This window comes from Vollenhovia emeryi, unplaced genomic scaffold, assembly GCF_000949405.1.
Source record: "Vollenhovia emeryi isolate VEMERY1.0 unplaced genomic scaffold, V.emery_V1.0 DF939408.1, whole genome shotgun sequence".
Classification (NCBI taxonomy): domain Eukaryota; kingdom Metazoa; phylum Arthropoda; class Insecta; order Hymenoptera; family Formicidae; genus Vollenhovia; species Vollenhovia emeryi.
Genome location: NW_011966958.1, coordinates 14,984 through 32,565, shown reverse-complemented (window position 1 = coordinate 32,565; position 17,582 = coordinate 14,984). Strand labels below are relative to the sequence as shown.

The following is a 17,582-nucleotide window of genomic DNA, read 5'->3' as shown; positions in this document are numbered from 1 at the left end:
CTTCGTTCGTGAATTAGTTTAATAGAAAAGTGAATAATATATTATTTAATTTTGCATCAAAATAGAGAACTCACTATATACAGTACAGATCTTTATATCTGACGGTTTAAAATAGATTTGATTATTGATAATTGATTTGTAAATAGAAAGTGAGATTTATTTGTAAATAATTATTAGACAAATATAATTTTTTGTGCAGTTGTGGACTTTGAGCACATTGAACGTCAATACGACACATCTGATGAAGACTTTGAACTGCTTGGTTGACGTCCACCTAATCCATCTATTATTGTGATAAGATGCGAAATAACAACTGAATGTTATACAATGATGTTCTCAGAGATGATTTGTATTTTTGACTAGTGCAATGCAAAGTTAAAATACACACTAACAAAACATAAAAATTATACATGTATGTGCGCGCCCGCACGTGCATGTGTATACATATAATTAAATAATTAAATAATATATATTTAAATACTTTGTACATATAACTATACATATATTATGTAATGTTTAATGTTTATACATTTGCCCGATATTATAGAGATCAGCAAGTGCGTACGTTTGTGCTTTATGGAGATCTTTGTGTCACTGTGGTATTGCATTGATTATGTATGATCTTCATTTGATTACACGTGTATAATATTTCTAAAATAAAAGTGTGGATTAGATAAGTTTTCAAGATTCTTAAATCGTAGGTTGTTAAAATTTTTTTAATGCAGCGATTTCAAAAACCTACAGATATAAGAATATAAAATTCTAAGGATGTATTGAATAGACATATAATTAACGCTGTTGTCGTAAAAGGAGGTAAAAGTTATCATTTTTCACCTCAAAGGAACAGCTGCACAAAACTTTTGCTGCCTTATTTAAGATTGAATAATGTAAATCGTTATTTCACATATGCAACATTTACTTTACACAAATACATTTTAGCTTTCACTCCTGTGCGTTCCTAATACAATTTCGTGGTATAGAATGTAGGGTGCTTGTTATAAAACTAAAACAGCTATTTTGATAGACATTTTAAAAACACATTTATTATCGATTCTCTATTATTTTTCGTAGTTTTCTTGTAAAATATAAAAAGCGTTATTTTCTTCTTCTTTCGACAGTAAATAAGGTATCAAAACATGTTTTGCAGATTTCTCTGTAGGTGAAAAACGACGACTTTTACACTCCCTCCTTTAACTTGACATTCTTAATAACGTATCAGATCACAAATTGTTTCCAAATTTTTTGCTTGCTTATTTAAAAGTTAATTATTATGCCTTTTTCAAGTTATGAAGGTCACCAACTTTTTTAAAATAGACACCTATATTTTTTTACTTATTTATGCAGTAGAAGTCAATAGAAGTTAAAAGTATATGTAATGAAAAAATCGTATGATGTTGCATCTTTTATTGTTGAGATAATTGGGATCTTAAGCACCTAGTAAATAATTATAGATGATAAGCATTTTTCAATTCAAACTATCGAAGAGGTTTAAAAAAGAATGCGCAAGTCTATCATAACGTAATATTAATTTTTCTCAAATGATCAGTTGAAGTTCCACAATGTTGTATTTATTTTATCTCGATTACTTGACTATTGTAATGCAAAGTTGCTATTTTACTTGGACAATAGAAGTGAATGATTAGAGCTGTAAAAAACTACAAGGTTAACAGTAAGATCGATTTTAATCTTGACAATCAAAGACATAACGATAGTTTGATAATTTATGTAGTAACGGAGCTAGAAATTGTAGTATACAACATTCAAAGAATAAACTTGTAAAAAACAAGAAATCTGTATAGAGTTATTGACAAATGCAACTCTAATTCTGCAATATATAACTTTTTTATTATTGTCTGGTACATTAAAATTGTTTGGCAACCTTGAAAAATTTGTTCTATTTTATTAAGAGAAAGTAATGAAAAAAGACTTTTAGAAAACCTTTCAAAAATTACGTAAATATGTGCATTATTTTCACTATTTGAAATAGAGGAAAACTAGAAACAAGTTGTACGGAAGGGCGAAAACGTTAAGCAACGTTGCAGACGTTACTGACAACGAGTGTATATAATTCGAGAAACACAACTGATGATTCCAGGTAGATCTGTATAGTCTCTGTATTAGGTGTGTACTCTTCGTGCTTAGTGGAATATGATGAGAACGTAAATCACTTTTGTAATATCTAAGAATCTTTTATCATCCAACTCATTTACTCTTGTCTCTACTCCAATTAGCATTGTCGCTACTGTACGTACATATATTACACTTTGTATTAAATTTTTGAGTCACGTATTTAATTTATTTTATACCTGACTTTACTTTTAATTATATTTATATAAAATTATATATCAGTAATTTCTAATAGAAAATTTATAAAAATTTAAATGCGCTAGGGTATATGTATACATTTTGGTTATTATCTTCAAGTCCATGTAAAAATTTTTAATATTAACTTTTATCGTTTCCACAATAGAAAATTGTAACTCCGTTAAAACAATATTTTTAAATTATTGATTCAGTATTATTCTCATGACGATTGTTTTTTATTACAGACTGCACAGGAGCTCAAGCTTGTCTTACGAAAAGTATTTCAAGTGACATTGACGATAGTTGAGGCTTTTCTTAACGATTGATTTTGCAATTCGAGTTGCAAATAAATTGATACATCAAACATGAAAAATTTATGTTTCTTGCTTATAACTATTATAACATTCTTAGAAGGAAGATCGCAGAACATACCATTTCTCGAAAAGGAATTTCTAAAATTGTTCTTTCCTAAGGATCCTGGCTTAATGAGAGTAAGGAAACTGGATCGAACCGAAGAAATGGACTATGGAAAAATATTGGATTTTGTGAGTAAGAAATTGTTTTTAATCTAATTTATATATATTTTTAATTAAATTAAATTTATCTTTAGTAGATTAAACTATGTAATTTTAGTGTCTTATATTGAGTCAATAGCTTTTAATTGTTAAATGACTATTATTTAATATAATATATATGTATAATGGACTAAATAAAGTTTATGGGAACTTTTTTCAATCCTTATGACAAACCCAATTCAATCCCTGATTTTGAACAACTATTTCAGGATTACCCTATAACTCAGCATATCAATGTATTTGATCAATAATGCATTAAGTGATTTTCTAAATGAAAAAGTCATAAATTTACAAAAATTAGAGAGGTTCCCCAACAAAACATCTATACTAACCGCCCTTTGTGCAGGAGCCACTCTAATAAAATAAAAATAGAGATAAAATGACGATATTCAATGGATATTATACATTTTGTTATTCTTTAGATTGGTCTGGTAGAACAATATGGTTATCCCGCTGAAGAACATAATGTTACAACTGAGGATGGTTACAATTTGAAAATACACAGAATACCTGGAAGTCCATTATTGGGTAACAAGAATAAAAAAGAAACTGTGTTCATCCAACACGGTCTTTTGGCTTCATCTGATAGCTGGGTACTGCAGGGCCCTGGTAAAGACCTTGGTATGTATTTACTGACAAAATGTAGTTTTTAACGTAATGTGCTGGTTAATTCACCCAAAGCACAATGTAACATTTTACTACAAAACGTTTTTATGAAAAAGAATTACCCTCAAATCTTGTAAATTAAAAATTATCAGTCCGTGATATTTGATAGCTTCATTTAGAAACAGAGACAGTCGTTGGACAACAACCCGTTGTCAAGAAAATTCCAAGCATTTTTTATGTGTATGCGGCTCAAGGGTGGTCTTAGTATACGAGGCCTGTCTAAAAAGTATCCGACCTTTGGCCAGAAAAAATATTTCGAATACCTGACGGAGTTGGGACCCTAATCCCCTTCAAAGTAGGCCCCTTGTGCTTGCACACACTTAGCCCACCGATCCTTCCACTGCTGGAAACACCTCTGGAAGTCTTCTTTTGGAATGGTGTTCAGTTCCGTCGTCGCGTTCCGCATTATCTCTTCTCTACTCTCAAAACGGGATCCTTTCAGTGGCGTCTTCAATTTTGGTGTAACCTTCTGGTTATTTCCAAAATTTTGGTGTAACCTTCTGGTTATTTCCAAAATTGAAGACGCCACTGAAAGAATCCCGTTTTGAGAGTAGAGAAGAGATAATGCGGAACGCGACGACGGAGCTGAACACCATTCCAAAAGAAGACTTCCAGAGGTGTTTCCAGCAGTGGAAGGATCGGTGGGCTAAGTGTGTGCAAGCACAAGGGGCCTACTTTGAAGGGGATTAGGGTCCCAACTCCGTCAGGTATTCGAAATATTTTTTCTGGCCAAAGGTCGGATACTTTTTAGACAGGCCTCGTATAGGCGTAACTTATGTTATGGTTGGTGTTTACCTGGTGATATTATTTTAAAAGCTTACTTTATTTTATGTTTCAGCATATTTATTAGCAGATCTTGGATATGACGTATGGATTGGAAATGTAAGGGGAAATAGTTATTGCAGATCACATATGAATATGACGGTATACGATCCCAAATTCTGGCAGTATAGGTAAAACCATTGCTATTAAAAATTATTTTAACAGAACATAGAACCATGAAATGCATTTTACGACGAAGGTACAGTCTACTTGAAAATAAGAGATATCTATTATGTGAAGCAACACGATGAAATAATAATAGTTATTTGTAGAGATATATTTCTTATTTACCAAGTAATATAAATACAAAATTAGAGTATGTAATAAAGGTGTAAATTACCGATTTCGACAACTTTGATCCTTTATATCTCTAAGACCATTCCTGTGTTCCAGTTGAAATTGAAAGCGAAAAATATGTTTCGTAAAATATAAACTTTATTTATATAATAATACATAAACTCAAACGTCATCATAAATCACATAATAGATAGATTATGATCACGTTGGATCTTAGTGCCTAATTATATTTTTGCATATAACATGTTTTTTAATATAGCCATTGCGATAACTTTTTCAGTCTTGAAACACGTAGTATTAGACTGAAGTCGAAATAGTTTCTCAACTTAAATTGACAATAAATTTTATAATGACACTAATTAAACATCCTTTAGAAAATAATCTATAAATAATTTAATGCAAAAAATTATTCAGACCTGAATCTCCCTACTAACTGGGACGGGTATATTAATTCAATCACTGAAGTATGTACTTAAAATAGATGTACATACAAAAATATTATTAGACACTAAAACTCAGCATGATCGTAGTAGGCCTATAGTATGATCTTATTTTATAGCTTTCACGAGATTGGGATAAAAGATCTGCCGGCCATGCTTAATTACGTATTAAATTATACAAAGCAAAAAGATTTATACTATATCGGTCATTCAATGGGAGGTACTGTTTTACACGTTCTTTTGTCATCAAAACCGGAGTACAATAGGAAAATAAAAATGGCTATTTGTCTGGCTCCAGCTATTTTTTGGACGGGAGTGTCACCTGTCGTTAACGAATTTATAAATTTATTCCCAACATTGAAGGTAACTTCTAAGATCTGTCACTTTTTATAGCAAGTGCTAGTGTTTAAAATACCAGATAATATTATGTCATTTTTTTTTATTATTTAGGGCCAGTCATTCCAATCTCTTGGGAAATTAACTAATAGTTAAATCATGTATATGTCATTGTTCTTTCTTTAAATCAGACGTAGATAGATATATAATTTAACATATTAGTTAACTTATCAAGAGATTGGAAATACCGGTCTGGTGCTACAAATGTGGTTAGCTATTATTAGGTAATAATTGTATGTTTATTTTCTACATTCCAGGAAGTTCTACATGAAAATGAAATATACGATATTTTCCCCCGATCTCTAGCGACTGTTATGGTGGGACGATTGTTATGTAATGACAATGCAGTAACTCAAAGTATTTGTATTGCTATATTATTCTTAGGCGCTGGTCCTGATCCGGTACAACTTAATACTGTAAGTCATATCATGACACTATTATATGCGTCATATTATACGACAAAGATAACGCAATGTTTATAATGTGCGTAAACACTTAATTTTATATTATGTTATCTATAAATATTTAATTTTTTATAATTACTAAATTTATTGTTACTCTAACCACTCCTTATTATCTTCTTATAATTGGTCGTGCCACGACTTTTTATCTACAATTATTTCTGTTATAGACAGCCCTGCCATATATGATGTCCTATGGTGTTCCAGCTGGTACTTCTGTACAAGCAGTAGAGCATTTTTGTCAAAATATTCAAATAAGTGAGTATTCCATATCATAAAACAGTATTTTTTTATAAAGTAATATTCTAGTTGATGTAATATTACAATAAAACATTTCTTGCTGTTCAAATGATCCGTGAAAGATCACAATTAATATATAATTTTCTACAGATGAATTTATAGTTATATGTACGAGTTACTTAATATATTTTTAAATATTTTTTAATAACTTTTAAGTTTAGGACATGTACTTGTAGATATGCGAGTCTTATTAATTGTTACAGATGATTTTCGAATGTATGATTATGGTGTGGCTGAAAATTATAAGCGATACAAACAGAAAGTACCCCCAAATTATGATCTTAAAAAGATTACTGCTCCAATGATACTGTTTTACGCAGAAAATGATATGCTTGTTCCCAAAGAGGTAGGTAACAGTTCTCCATGTAGCGGTCACATTTTTAATTCTTACTTAATTTTTACTCATAAATAAATGTAGAAGAAAAATTGTTGCACAAATCTAACGAAATAATGATCATGTAAATATAAAAGAATCTGATTGAATTTCCATGCAAAATATAAAAGGAAAAATATCATTGATTTATATTAATTGAATGATATATTTTCTATTTTACATTTTTTAATCATCTTGTGACTAATAAGTACTCTTCTTTTTATATTATTGATTTTCAGGGCCTGTTAGAACTTAGCAAACGTTTACCAAATGTTTTTCTAACTGAGAAAGTTCCATACGAACTCTTCAATCACATTGATTATGTGGTCGCAATTGATGTGAAAACTCTTCTATATGATCGTGTGTTAGATCTAATACAAAAGTTTGATGCTAACCAAAATAAATCTATAAAATGAATTTAATCGAGGAATGTAAATTAAATTGAGAGAAACTCTAATCTCTCTGTATAATTTAAAATGTTAATAAACATAGAATTGCTAAACAAATTGACAAATTACCACAAATTTGCCAATATAAAATTATTAATTGGCCTGTGTTAGTAAGATTAAAATTAGAAAATTACGAGACTCGATATTGAGTTATTATTAAGGTAAATAATAAATAATTTAATGCTATAAGTATGCGCTTTAATATGTATAGTCTATATCATTTAATTACTTAGGATTTTAATTAATAGTTAATTTTTCAATTAAAATATACTTAATCTTCTGTGCAATTACAAATCAGTGCTACTTTTAATTATTAATTGTACTTTATTATTATTAAATTTGAATTTAACAAACACAGGTATTTATTCCCCTCACTCACACCTGTGATTGGTTAATTTCTTACGGCTTAAGGTGTACAGCTTACTTAAAGCAAGGTTGTAGACCAACACTAATTCATCATTTATCCTTGTTATTATATAGGTGCTACGCAACATATTGACCACCGGTCATGGGAAGGTAGAGAGGACTAAGACAAACAGAAAAGTCCTGTACTGTTTTGCGCTTGGACGAATAGTTATCGAGATATGGAATTTTAAAAATCGTCGTATTAGCTCAACCTACTGGTCAATATGTTGCGTAGCACCCTGTATATAAGGATAACTGGATTTTGCGTACATTATGCGTATCATGTGTAAAACGGAATGCACCCAGTGTTACACAGTGTCGACTTGTCGAACACTGTTTAGCTTTTTGTTTCGTAATGTTTTGAAAACGTCTCGACAAAAACTACAATTTCCATCTCAGGAAAAATCAAGTTTTCTTTAAGAAATTAATCGCCCTCAAAATTTCGTGAAAATAACATCTACGTGATTTACATCGGAATCATGTGTTCCTTTTCAAACCAAACGACTTTTATCTAAAGCATTTTTTCTACAGTAACAAATAAAACAGTTTTTGTGGGATGATTGAATAAAATAGTATACCCCGTGTATCAGTCGGTTGAGTTGAAAATGCGCGTAGTGTGTGTTATAACACATGAGGCTTGTTTTCTGTTCCTACACTAGTGAACTAGTGCAATAAATTGGAGTAAGACAAGCATATTTTTTCTCATTCTAGCTTACTGCACTAGTTCACCAGTGCAGGAACAGAAAACAAACCCATGATTAATTATTCTCAGACTATATAATTGGTTGAAGTCTGAATGATTTCACTTGCATCACTACTGATTATTCTAATGCGGAGATGTTGTTTACACGCTAAAAGTCAATGATTAGATTTCCTTTTTTTTCTGGTTGGCACTCACAATCACCTTCCAGCAGGACTTCGATATGGCTACGTCTAAGCGATGACATCAGTCAATTAGATTTATAAAAATATATACAAAATTGTTAACAAATCTGCTTGACAATCTTGAGATCCAAAGTCATTACATTTCATAATTCATAGTTAATATAGAAATGAAGATAGAAAAGGTAATACTTAATATTTAATTATGAATTATGAGAAAGGCTGTTAATATAAGATAGTGGAAATTCTGTTAAATTACTAGCCGTCATCAATTGGTTCCACCATGCGTTTATTGCTCTTGGAATGAAATCTATTTAGTAGAAAATTCATTGTTAGATCGTGCCTGTAGTGGCCGCGAAAGATTTTTTTAATTAGACATTGTCAATTTCTACTGAAGTGAGTCTTTAAGGATGTATTACCTATACAATCCCAGACAAAAGTGACTTCAATTTGAAATTGATGAAATTCTATGCTTTTATGTGCTCGTATCATATAAAGGATTTAAATAATGCCAGTTAATGTGATATTTAGCACTACAAATGAATATATTTGCACAGTTTGCAAATTTTGTGATTATCAACAAAAAACTTTTGGACGTGAATTTCACCTGAAATCAACTGTAAGGAACGAAAAATGTTGCATATATTAGCAATATTTAATTTATATTATTTATATTATTTATATTATTTATATTATTTATTATTTATTTTATTTATATTTTTAACTCGATAAAGAGTTAGTGAATCGTTATCAATTTTTTTTAGAAACGTTGCTCACTATTTTATTTACTCACAAACAAAGTTTCAGAATATTGGCAATGCTGTTTCCATTTAATTTCGTTTATATAAGTAGGAATATGCTGCTTCTCCATAAGAACTCATGCAAAATTAAAAGTGGAATAACTCATGAACCGGTTAGAGAATCGGCTTCAGGTTTTGCACACGTGTACAGATAATAAATAGAAACAATCTATTAAAGTTTTAGGGTATTGTCAATGTTAGAATGTTAGCACCAGTACATCCTTAAACCTCATTTATTATACGTATGATAAGTAAATATTTAGCGATAAATTCTACATACAGTGATAGAGCAAGATCGTGTTGATAGGAAAATACGGGGTATGTTGAATTGTTTAATTGTAGAAGTCTGTATGTTGAATGAACTCTCCATTAATATTGTAAATGCGACTTATGATGTTTATACGTAACCGACGAAGTTTAGTGAAGATTTACGTGTTGGAAGTTTTATTGAGGAGTGAAATCAAAAGTGAAATTTTTTGCGCAATAAAAATTTTAAATATTATTTTGTCTACATATTTCTCAAGTTAAGTGTTTCGAAAACGTAATGCACTGCTGAATACGATTTTAGGAAAGTTGTTTTATCGTCCTTAATTTATAATATTTTATGTTATCATTTATGCATTATTTACGTTGCATAACCAACCGCGAGCTAGGAGGGGGAGCACACACTTTTGCATAAGTGCATATGCAGAAGGAATTTGATTGGTTCATTTCCTTATGCATTTGCTTATGGACCAATCAAATTCCTTCTGCATATGCACTTATGCTAAAGTGTGTGCTTCCCCCTCTTAGCTCGCGGTTGGTTATGCAATGTAAATAATACATAAATGATAACATAAAATATTATAAATCAAGGACGATAAAACAATTCCTAAAATCGTGTTCAGCAGTGCTTTTACGTTTTCGAAATACTTAATTTGAGAAATATGTAGACAAAATTTATGCATATGCTTATGCTGTTACGCACTCCGTCATGTAACTGGTCGACGGGCAGTGATGGCACCTCCCTACTCCTCGCTGCGCACCGCCGTGAGCGTCGGCCGATGGGCGGACACATTTCACCGCGTATTTACATTTTGCGGTAAGTCGGGCGATTTTTGATCATCTCGATAACTACTGCTTCAATTGCAAAATGGTAGAGGACTTCTCTGGTTGCTTAGTCCCCTCTACCTCCCCGTGAACGGCGATTACAGCACAGTAGAATATATACATCCTGTATATATTTCAAACGACTGGTGATTCTTCGTAGTTTCATATTGTGTCTTATACTAATCGTTCACTCTTTGTGTCTTCGTGGAATATATGCGGTAGCAATAAACATTAAAACTCCCAGCCGTAATACTTAAGGAAGACGTTTTTATCTTCATCAATTTTCTTAACAGGTATGTGATGTAATTTTCGTTAAGTATATCAGAAGAGAAACATTTGCATATTAACTTATAGTTTGTAAATAGCAAACATACGTTAATTGTTATATAAACATAAAATTTGTACTAACTGTTCATTAGAAAATTGTACTATCAATAAGCGAGAGAACGGTAGAATTAGCTTTTTCTTTATGAAGATTAATTTACTTAACGTAATTTTAGAATATTTGAAATATTCGAATATTATTCATGAATCTATTACTATTTATATAAAATTTGTCTACATTTTTTAAGATTTTATTGAAAAAGTATCTGACTTTACTAGACGTGAAATTTGTTGTATTTACAAATTTGATCTTTAAAAATATATTTAGAGATATACTAATAAGGAGGTAAGCTTGAAAGACAAATATTTTTTATGTGGCATTTATACAAATTTAAATATACTAGTGCATATGCATACCGATTATTATCTTCAAATTCATGTGTGTATTTGTAGAATTTTAAATATTTACTACCTTTATCATTATTGCAACAAAAATAAAAATTATTATATTAAAATATCAGTTTCAAATTGTTGTCGACTCACAACATTATCATGCCTGTTTCTTGCAGACAGATTGCAGAGAGATTGCAGACACAAAAAATTGCTAATAAGTCACGCGGTGACGTCAAACATGAAATCCATACTCCTTGTGCTTATAATTCTTATGACTTCCTTAGAAGGAAGGTCGCAAAATCTTCCAAATATATTACTAAATTTAATCTTCCCTAAGGAGCCTGGTTTAACGAGAGTAAGAAAAATGGATCCAATAGACAGAATAAACAATGCAAAACTATTGGATTTCGTGAGTAAGAAATTGTTTTTAATCAAATTCACATGCATTTTTAATTAAATTCAATTTTTCTTTAGTAGTTCTATGACAAATATAGATTAAATTGTACATAATTTTATTGTCTTAAATTGCTAAGCCTACGGTCTCTAAATTTTGTATAAGTATTTTTTAACATTTAAAACAAATCGAGATAAAAATAGAGATTACACAACGATATCCTGTGGATATTATACATCACGCTATTCTTTTAAGTAGATTGGCCTGGTGGAACAATACGGTTATCCTGCTGAGGAGCATAACGTCACAACAGAAGATGGTTATAATCTGAAGATACATAGGATACCTGGAAGTCCATTGTTAAATAATACGAAAAAGAAAGAAATTGTATTCATGCTACACAGTATGTTGGTTTCATCTGATTACTGGGTAATATATGGTCCCAGTAAAGATCTTGGTATGTTTACTTACACGTGTAATTATTAATGCAATTTACAAATCAATTTAAAATACTGTACAAAATTTCATTACATAGTATTTTTAAAAAAGTTTCAAACTTTTATAACTTTAAAATTACTGACATTTTAATGTTTTCGTAAATATCTCCTTCTTAAAAAATTTCGTTAAATGTTCACGTACAAAAATGTCAAGACAATAATATTTAATATTATTTTAATACAAGCTTTCAAAGGCTGTTGAAAACAAAGGACATTTTCATGCGTAACATTTCAAGAAAATAATATAATATTAGTTATCCTAGAATTAATTTAAAACGGAATTAAATAGAATTTAATCTGTAATGGGTCAAATTTCAAAGGTATGTTTTTAAAAATATAAAATATAGCATGGATATTGTTTTAAAAATTGATTTTAAATTTTATACAAAATAACTATACATATATTTACTACATCCTACATTAGCTTATTACTATCTTATTTTGCAGCATTTTTATTAGCAGATCAAGGATATGATGTATGGATTGGAAATATGAGAGGGAATAGTTACTGCAGATCACATGTGAATATGACGATATACGATCCCAAATTCTGGCAGTATAGGTAAAACCATTGCTATTTAAAATTATTTTAAAGAAACGCTGAATTAAGTTAAAAATTTTTTTACACTTAAAGTACAAGCTACTTGAAGTTGAGAGATATTTATGAAATGATAATGTAATTGTTACTTGTACTGAATGAATATGCCTGACAAGTAATATGAAGACAAAGTCCGGAATTTCTAAGAGTATACAATAAAAAGTAAAGTATACAAGTATATACTGTACATGAAAAAAGTTGAAGAAAGAAGAAAGAAGAAAGATGAAAAAAGAATACTTATAACATGTTTTCTAAATGTTAGACTTTGCGTGGTATTTCCTTATTCGAATTCTATCAGCAGGATTATAAATTTTTTACTTACATTAGTTTCTTACTGCAAATTGATTGCGTGCATTTGTAATGGAGGGAGGGAAAAGTGAGAAAATATGTTTGTAAAATTCTTATTTTACAGCTTTCACGAGGTTGGAACAAAAGATCTGCCGGCCATGTTAAGTTACATTCTCAATTATACAAAGCAAAAAGATTTATATTATATTGGTCATTCAATGGGAGCAACTTCGTTATTTGCTCTTTTGTCATCAAAACCGGAATACAATATGAAATTAAAAGTGGCCATTTGCCTGGGTCCAGCTGCTTTTTGGAAGAAAGTAACACCTACATTGATCGAAGTAGCTAACATTTTTCCAATATCAATGGTAGGATACGGTGAACAAATTCGGATCAGATACTAAATGCGAATCATGAAGATGAATCGCTAATAAGCGACGTAAAAACACATCGATGCCTTTTATGATATCGACTATTGTCGACTATATTTAGCATAAAGTTGAAAATATATAAAAGAGCAAAATTTAAGTGAATTACTTTAAATTATCGCTTATTAGCGACTCATTAAATTTGTGATCCGCATTTGGTACTTGTGATCCGGTTACCTTACCCCAACAAAAATCTGTCACTTTTTATTGCAAGCCTAGTGTTTAAAATACAAGAGATTAAGCAATCATTATTTAATGTGTTAAATATACTATTATTGCTAACTGTTATGCGCTGATATTTGAATCTCAGATAGTCAAATCTATCAGATCAGATTTCGTTAAATCTCCACTACAAATTTTGAAGGCAGAAAGACTGCAGATTCCATACAGGAACTGATATATTCGACATGCTGCCAGCGCGGCGTGTCGGCAGAAATACAACAAAATCTGCTCACATAACTGGACCTGATCGGTTTCTGCCGACAGTCTGTTGACAGCGTATATTTTACAGACTTTGTTACCAAAACAAAAGCCAAATGCGGACGCAGATGGTTTTGGTGTGGTTTTCTGATGCCAATCTGCTAACATTTTGCCGACTGACATGTTTGTTTTACATGTTCTAGGAATTTCTACGACAGAATAAAATATATGATTTTTTACCACAATCTTTAACGTTGGTTACGTTAGCAAGAACGTTCTGTAATGACAATGCAATAACTCAAAGTATTTGTGCCAATGTAATATTTGCAATCGTAGGTTCTGATCCAGCTCAACTTAACACTGTGAGTTACATCATACAGGCCAGACAAAAGATAAAGATACAATTCTTATAGTGTGTGTAAATGCTATTTATTATAAATATATAGAATTTCTAATGTTCTATAATTATTCTATAATTATTTTTATAATTAAGTACATTTACTGTAACGGCTCTAGCCACTTCCTATTATTTTCTTCTAATTGGTCGCTCTGTGGCTTCTCATGTATACAAAGATTATTTCTATTATAGACAACCCTGCCGGATATAGTATCCTATGGTCCAGCTGGCGTTTCTATACAAACATTAGAGCATTATTATCAAAATATACTTACAAGTGAGTATATTCCGTTCAATAAAAAGATATTCCCTTTCATCAAGCAATATTCCAATTGTTTTAATGTTAACATAAAACAGTTTGTGCTGTTTAAGGCAAGAGTAAGAAATAAAGAGTAAAATTGTAAAGCAATTTATATTTTTCTATGGATTAATTTATTATTGTACATATGCATGTATTTATTCAATATCTTTTTCCAAATATATTTTTATACCCGGGACACGTTTTTCTACGATTTATCGATTATTGCAGAGGATTTTCGAAACTATGATTATGGAATAGCTGAAAATTATAAGCGATATAAACAGAAAACACCCCCAAGATATGATGTTAAAAAGATTACTGCTCCGATGATGTTATTTTATGGAGCAAATGATAAGCTTGCTCTAAAAGAGGTAATAGTTTTTTGTTTAGATCTTTATTGTCTAATTTTTACTCACAAATAAACGGAAAAGCAAAAATTTTTACCTAAGGGTGACGAAATTGTAATAACATAACTATTAAGAATAAGAAGGAATCCAGTTTAATATACAGTGTAAAAGATGAAAAAGAAATGTAAAAAATCAATTGATTTATATCGATCGGAAGATTTATTTTCTTTATTTATACATTTAAATCATCTTGTTACTATATAATATACTGTTGTTTCCTTTCTGTCTTTTATTTTCAGAATGTGTTGGATCTAAGTGAACGCTTACCAAATGTTCTTTTAACTGAGGAAGTACCGTATAAATTTTTCAATCACTTAGATTTTGTGTGGGCAATCGATGTAAAAACTCTTTTATACAATCGTATATTAGAACTAATAGAAAAGTATGATACTAACCAAATTATACCTATGAAATGAATTTAATCGATATATGTAAATTAAATGGAAAGAAACTCTAATCTCTTTGTATAATTTAAAATGTTAATAAATATGGAATTGTGCTAAAAACAATGAGCAAATTGTGTGTGTATTTTTGCATACAAATAAAAAGATGTAGCTTAGCTATAAATATCTATGAATAAAATACGGCCCTCTAGAGCTTTTGCCAACGCTTTGTAATTTCCACCATTAACTCCCGCCCTGCAATGTAACAGTGGGATGCTACGACCCATACAGCACCGAAGCTTTCAGAAACATTTCAGAAACATTGAAACATTGCAACAATGTTTTCTGAAATATTTCTGAAAGCTCTGGTGCTGTATGGGGATACAGCAGAACTGCTAAGTTCCCAAATATTTGAGAGAGGCAAGTATTAGATAATGCATCTTTCATGACGCATGTTACAGTAGGAATATAATACTTTAAAATGAAATTGTAATTTTTTGCATAACACAATTTACTTCTGCATACAAAGGTATTGTTTAAAGGAATTGGGACTTTGGGAGGGATAACGGAATCCACTCTCCACTTCTAAAAAAAGGCATGTAAGTCGATTTATTGTTGATTTATTGTTATTTATCTCGAAGTATTGTTGCCGCTTTTCCGCGATGCTGAGTGGCTGTCTCGTTTATGCGATACGACATACTTCAGTCGTTATTTGCAGCTGTCAAACCATGCGAATTTTTAGAGAGAGAGCAAATGGCGCGCGCAAAGCGCGCGCTTGTTCCCTTACTAATAAAGAGATGTTACCAGCGCGAATGTCGTTAATATCGAACAGTTAAGGCCCTTTTCCGCGATGCCGATTGATTTTCTCGAAGCGCGATGTGCTTAACTTCTTTTTTAGGTTCAGAGTAAATGAAGGTTTACAATTTAGAAATACTAGACATAACAGAACGCGCTGTTTGTGGTCGAGCATTGTGTATTTTAAGAATTTGTACACACGCGAAGAGAGAGAGAGAGAGAGAGAGAGAGAGAGAGAGAGAAGTAATTATATGCGCAACGTCACTTTAAAATACAAAGTAATATGTCACTCACTGATACGAGTCGCAACAGCAAAGTTGTACATCGCTAACTATACATGTTAAACTGTAACAATACAAAAATGTATACGATTATTATAGACTAATTATGTAAAATCCAGACTATTGTGTTAAATATACTTTATATTTAATATTTTTGAAAATAGGTATTTATTAAAATAATTATATAGAACTGAAAGTCTTCCTTTTAAATATGAACTCACAAAATTTTATACGTATGGTTTTGTCTCTAACACTTATTCGAATCCACGTTCGAATCATTTGAATAAATAAAATAAAAGCACAGAACAGATGCTTTATTTTGCACAATTAGCAAATAACAAAAATGTAAGACACCTTACGATTTCTCTGCCGTTGCCTGATGCCGCCTAAGCCTGCTCCTCCTCTCAGATTTTCTTGTTGCACTTATACTCACACACTCACTCGCGAAAATCGATTGCGCGAAATTTCGGACACTCCCGTACGCGATGTAAAATACCGTGAAATGCAGTAAGCGACGTTCTTTACTTCCTGCCCGTTCCAGTTGCGAAGAACGACAGAGCGAATTACAGCGCGAACACCGAAGTCGCACAAATATCTCTCTCTTCCCGAAAATGGAACAGATTACACGAAATCGATAGATAATTAAAAGCGCGGTGCGTAAACGAGATGTAACCACGACAACGTACCACGGTTTACTTTCATATTTTAGATGAGTTAATCTCGTAAAATATCCATGTACACGTTAACAAAGAGCCGTCGCCTCAAAGCGCAATTCGTTTCTCATTACAAGTTGTAGAAACTTAATAATTAATCTAGTAGGGTTACTTGTCACTGATAAAGGAGTCCAAATCAATAGTGTTTTATCCTTACATTCTTCACGATCGAGTCTTGGAAACCGACAACGCAAAAACAATACCACGCACGGAGCGACTCGCGCCACTGCTTGCCGGCTCGACGTTCGGCGAGCGAGTGCGAGCGCGGCGACCTTCAGGTACAATGATGGTACGCAAAAACATCGTACGTCACCGTGCCGAGTGAAAAACAACAAAAAAACGTTGAGAATTCGTTGGCCTATCTACGTAATGGAAATTCCGTACTTATCACTCGCTCGCCGAACGTCGAGCCGGCAGGCAGCAGCGAGAGTTGTTCCGTGCGTGATATTATTTTTACGTTACTGGTTTCCAAGACTCGATCGCGAAGAATGTAGGGATAAAACGCTATTGATTTGTACACCTTTATCAGTGACAAGTAACGTTACTCGATTAATTATTAAGATTCTAAAACTTGTAATGTGAGAAACGAATTGCATGTTGAACGTGTACATAGATATTTCACGAGACCAACTCATCTAAAACATGAAAGTAAACCGTGGTACGTACTTTGTCGCCGTTACATCTCGTTTACGCACCGCGCTTTT

The 17,582-nt window shown here is 31.5% G+C and overlaps 3 protein-coding genes across 7 annotated transcripts in view; all 3 read left to right on the top strand.

The window, feature by feature from the left end:
- LOC105557902 (cysteine protease ATG4B) overlaps positions 1 to 460 on the top strand; it is a 6,503-nt gene extending 6,043 nt beyond the window's left edge. For both annotated transcript variants that reach the window (XM_012005300.1, XM_012005301.1), the window contains exon 10: positions 200 to 460. In XM_012005300.1, coding sequence (XP_011860690.1) covers positions 200 to 267 — 68 coding nt within the window. In that variant the 3' untranslated portion in view covers positions 268 to 460. The remainder of the gene's footprint in view (positions 1 to 199) is intronic.
- A 1,507-nt stretch (positions 461 to 1,967) lies between these two features.
- Positions 1,968 to 7,427, top strand: LOC105557900 (lipase 3-like). Of its 4 annotated transcripts, none has more exons than XM_012005297.1 (9): positions 1,968 to 2,121; positions 2,550 to 2,849; positions 3,302 to 3,500; positions 4,384 to 4,498; positions 5,224 to 5,467; positions 5,758 to 5,916; positions 6,132 to 6,219; positions 6,438 to 6,607; positions 6,874 to 7,427. In XM_012005297.1, exons 2-9 carry the CDS (start codon positions 2,670 to 2,672, stop codon positions 7,048 to 7,050), a joined length of 1,332 nt encoding a protein of 443 aa, XP_011860687.1. In that variant the 5' UTR covers positions 1,968 to 2,121; positions 2,550 to 2,669; the 3' UTR covers positions 7,051 to 7,427. The 4 variants fall into 4 exon arrangements, with proteins under 4 accessions (XP_011860687.1, XP_011860686.1, XP_011860685.1 ...); XM_012005296.1 differs by having other exon boundaries at positions 1,968 to 2,159; XM_012005295.1 differs by having other exon boundaries at positions 1,968 to 2,244.
- A 2,771-nt stretch (positions 7,428 to 10,198) lies between these two features.
- LOC105557899 (lipase 3-like) lies at positions 10,199 to 15,307 on the top strand. Its single transcript, XM_012005294.1, has 9 exons — positions 10,199 to 10,251; positions 11,157 to 11,385; positions 11,629 to 11,827; positions 12,315 to 12,429; positions 12,878 to 13,121; positions 13,805 to 13,963; positions 14,191 to 14,275; positions 14,528 to 14,670; positions 14,946 to 15,307. Exons 1-9 carry the CDS (start codon positions 10,214 to 10,216, stop codon positions 15,120 to 15,122), a joined length of 1,389 nt encoding a protein of 462 aa, XP_011860684.1. The 5' UTR covers positions 10,199 to 10,213; the 3' UTR covers positions 15,123 to 15,307.
- The last annotated feature ends 2,275 nt before the right edge of the window (positions 15,308 to 17,582 follow it).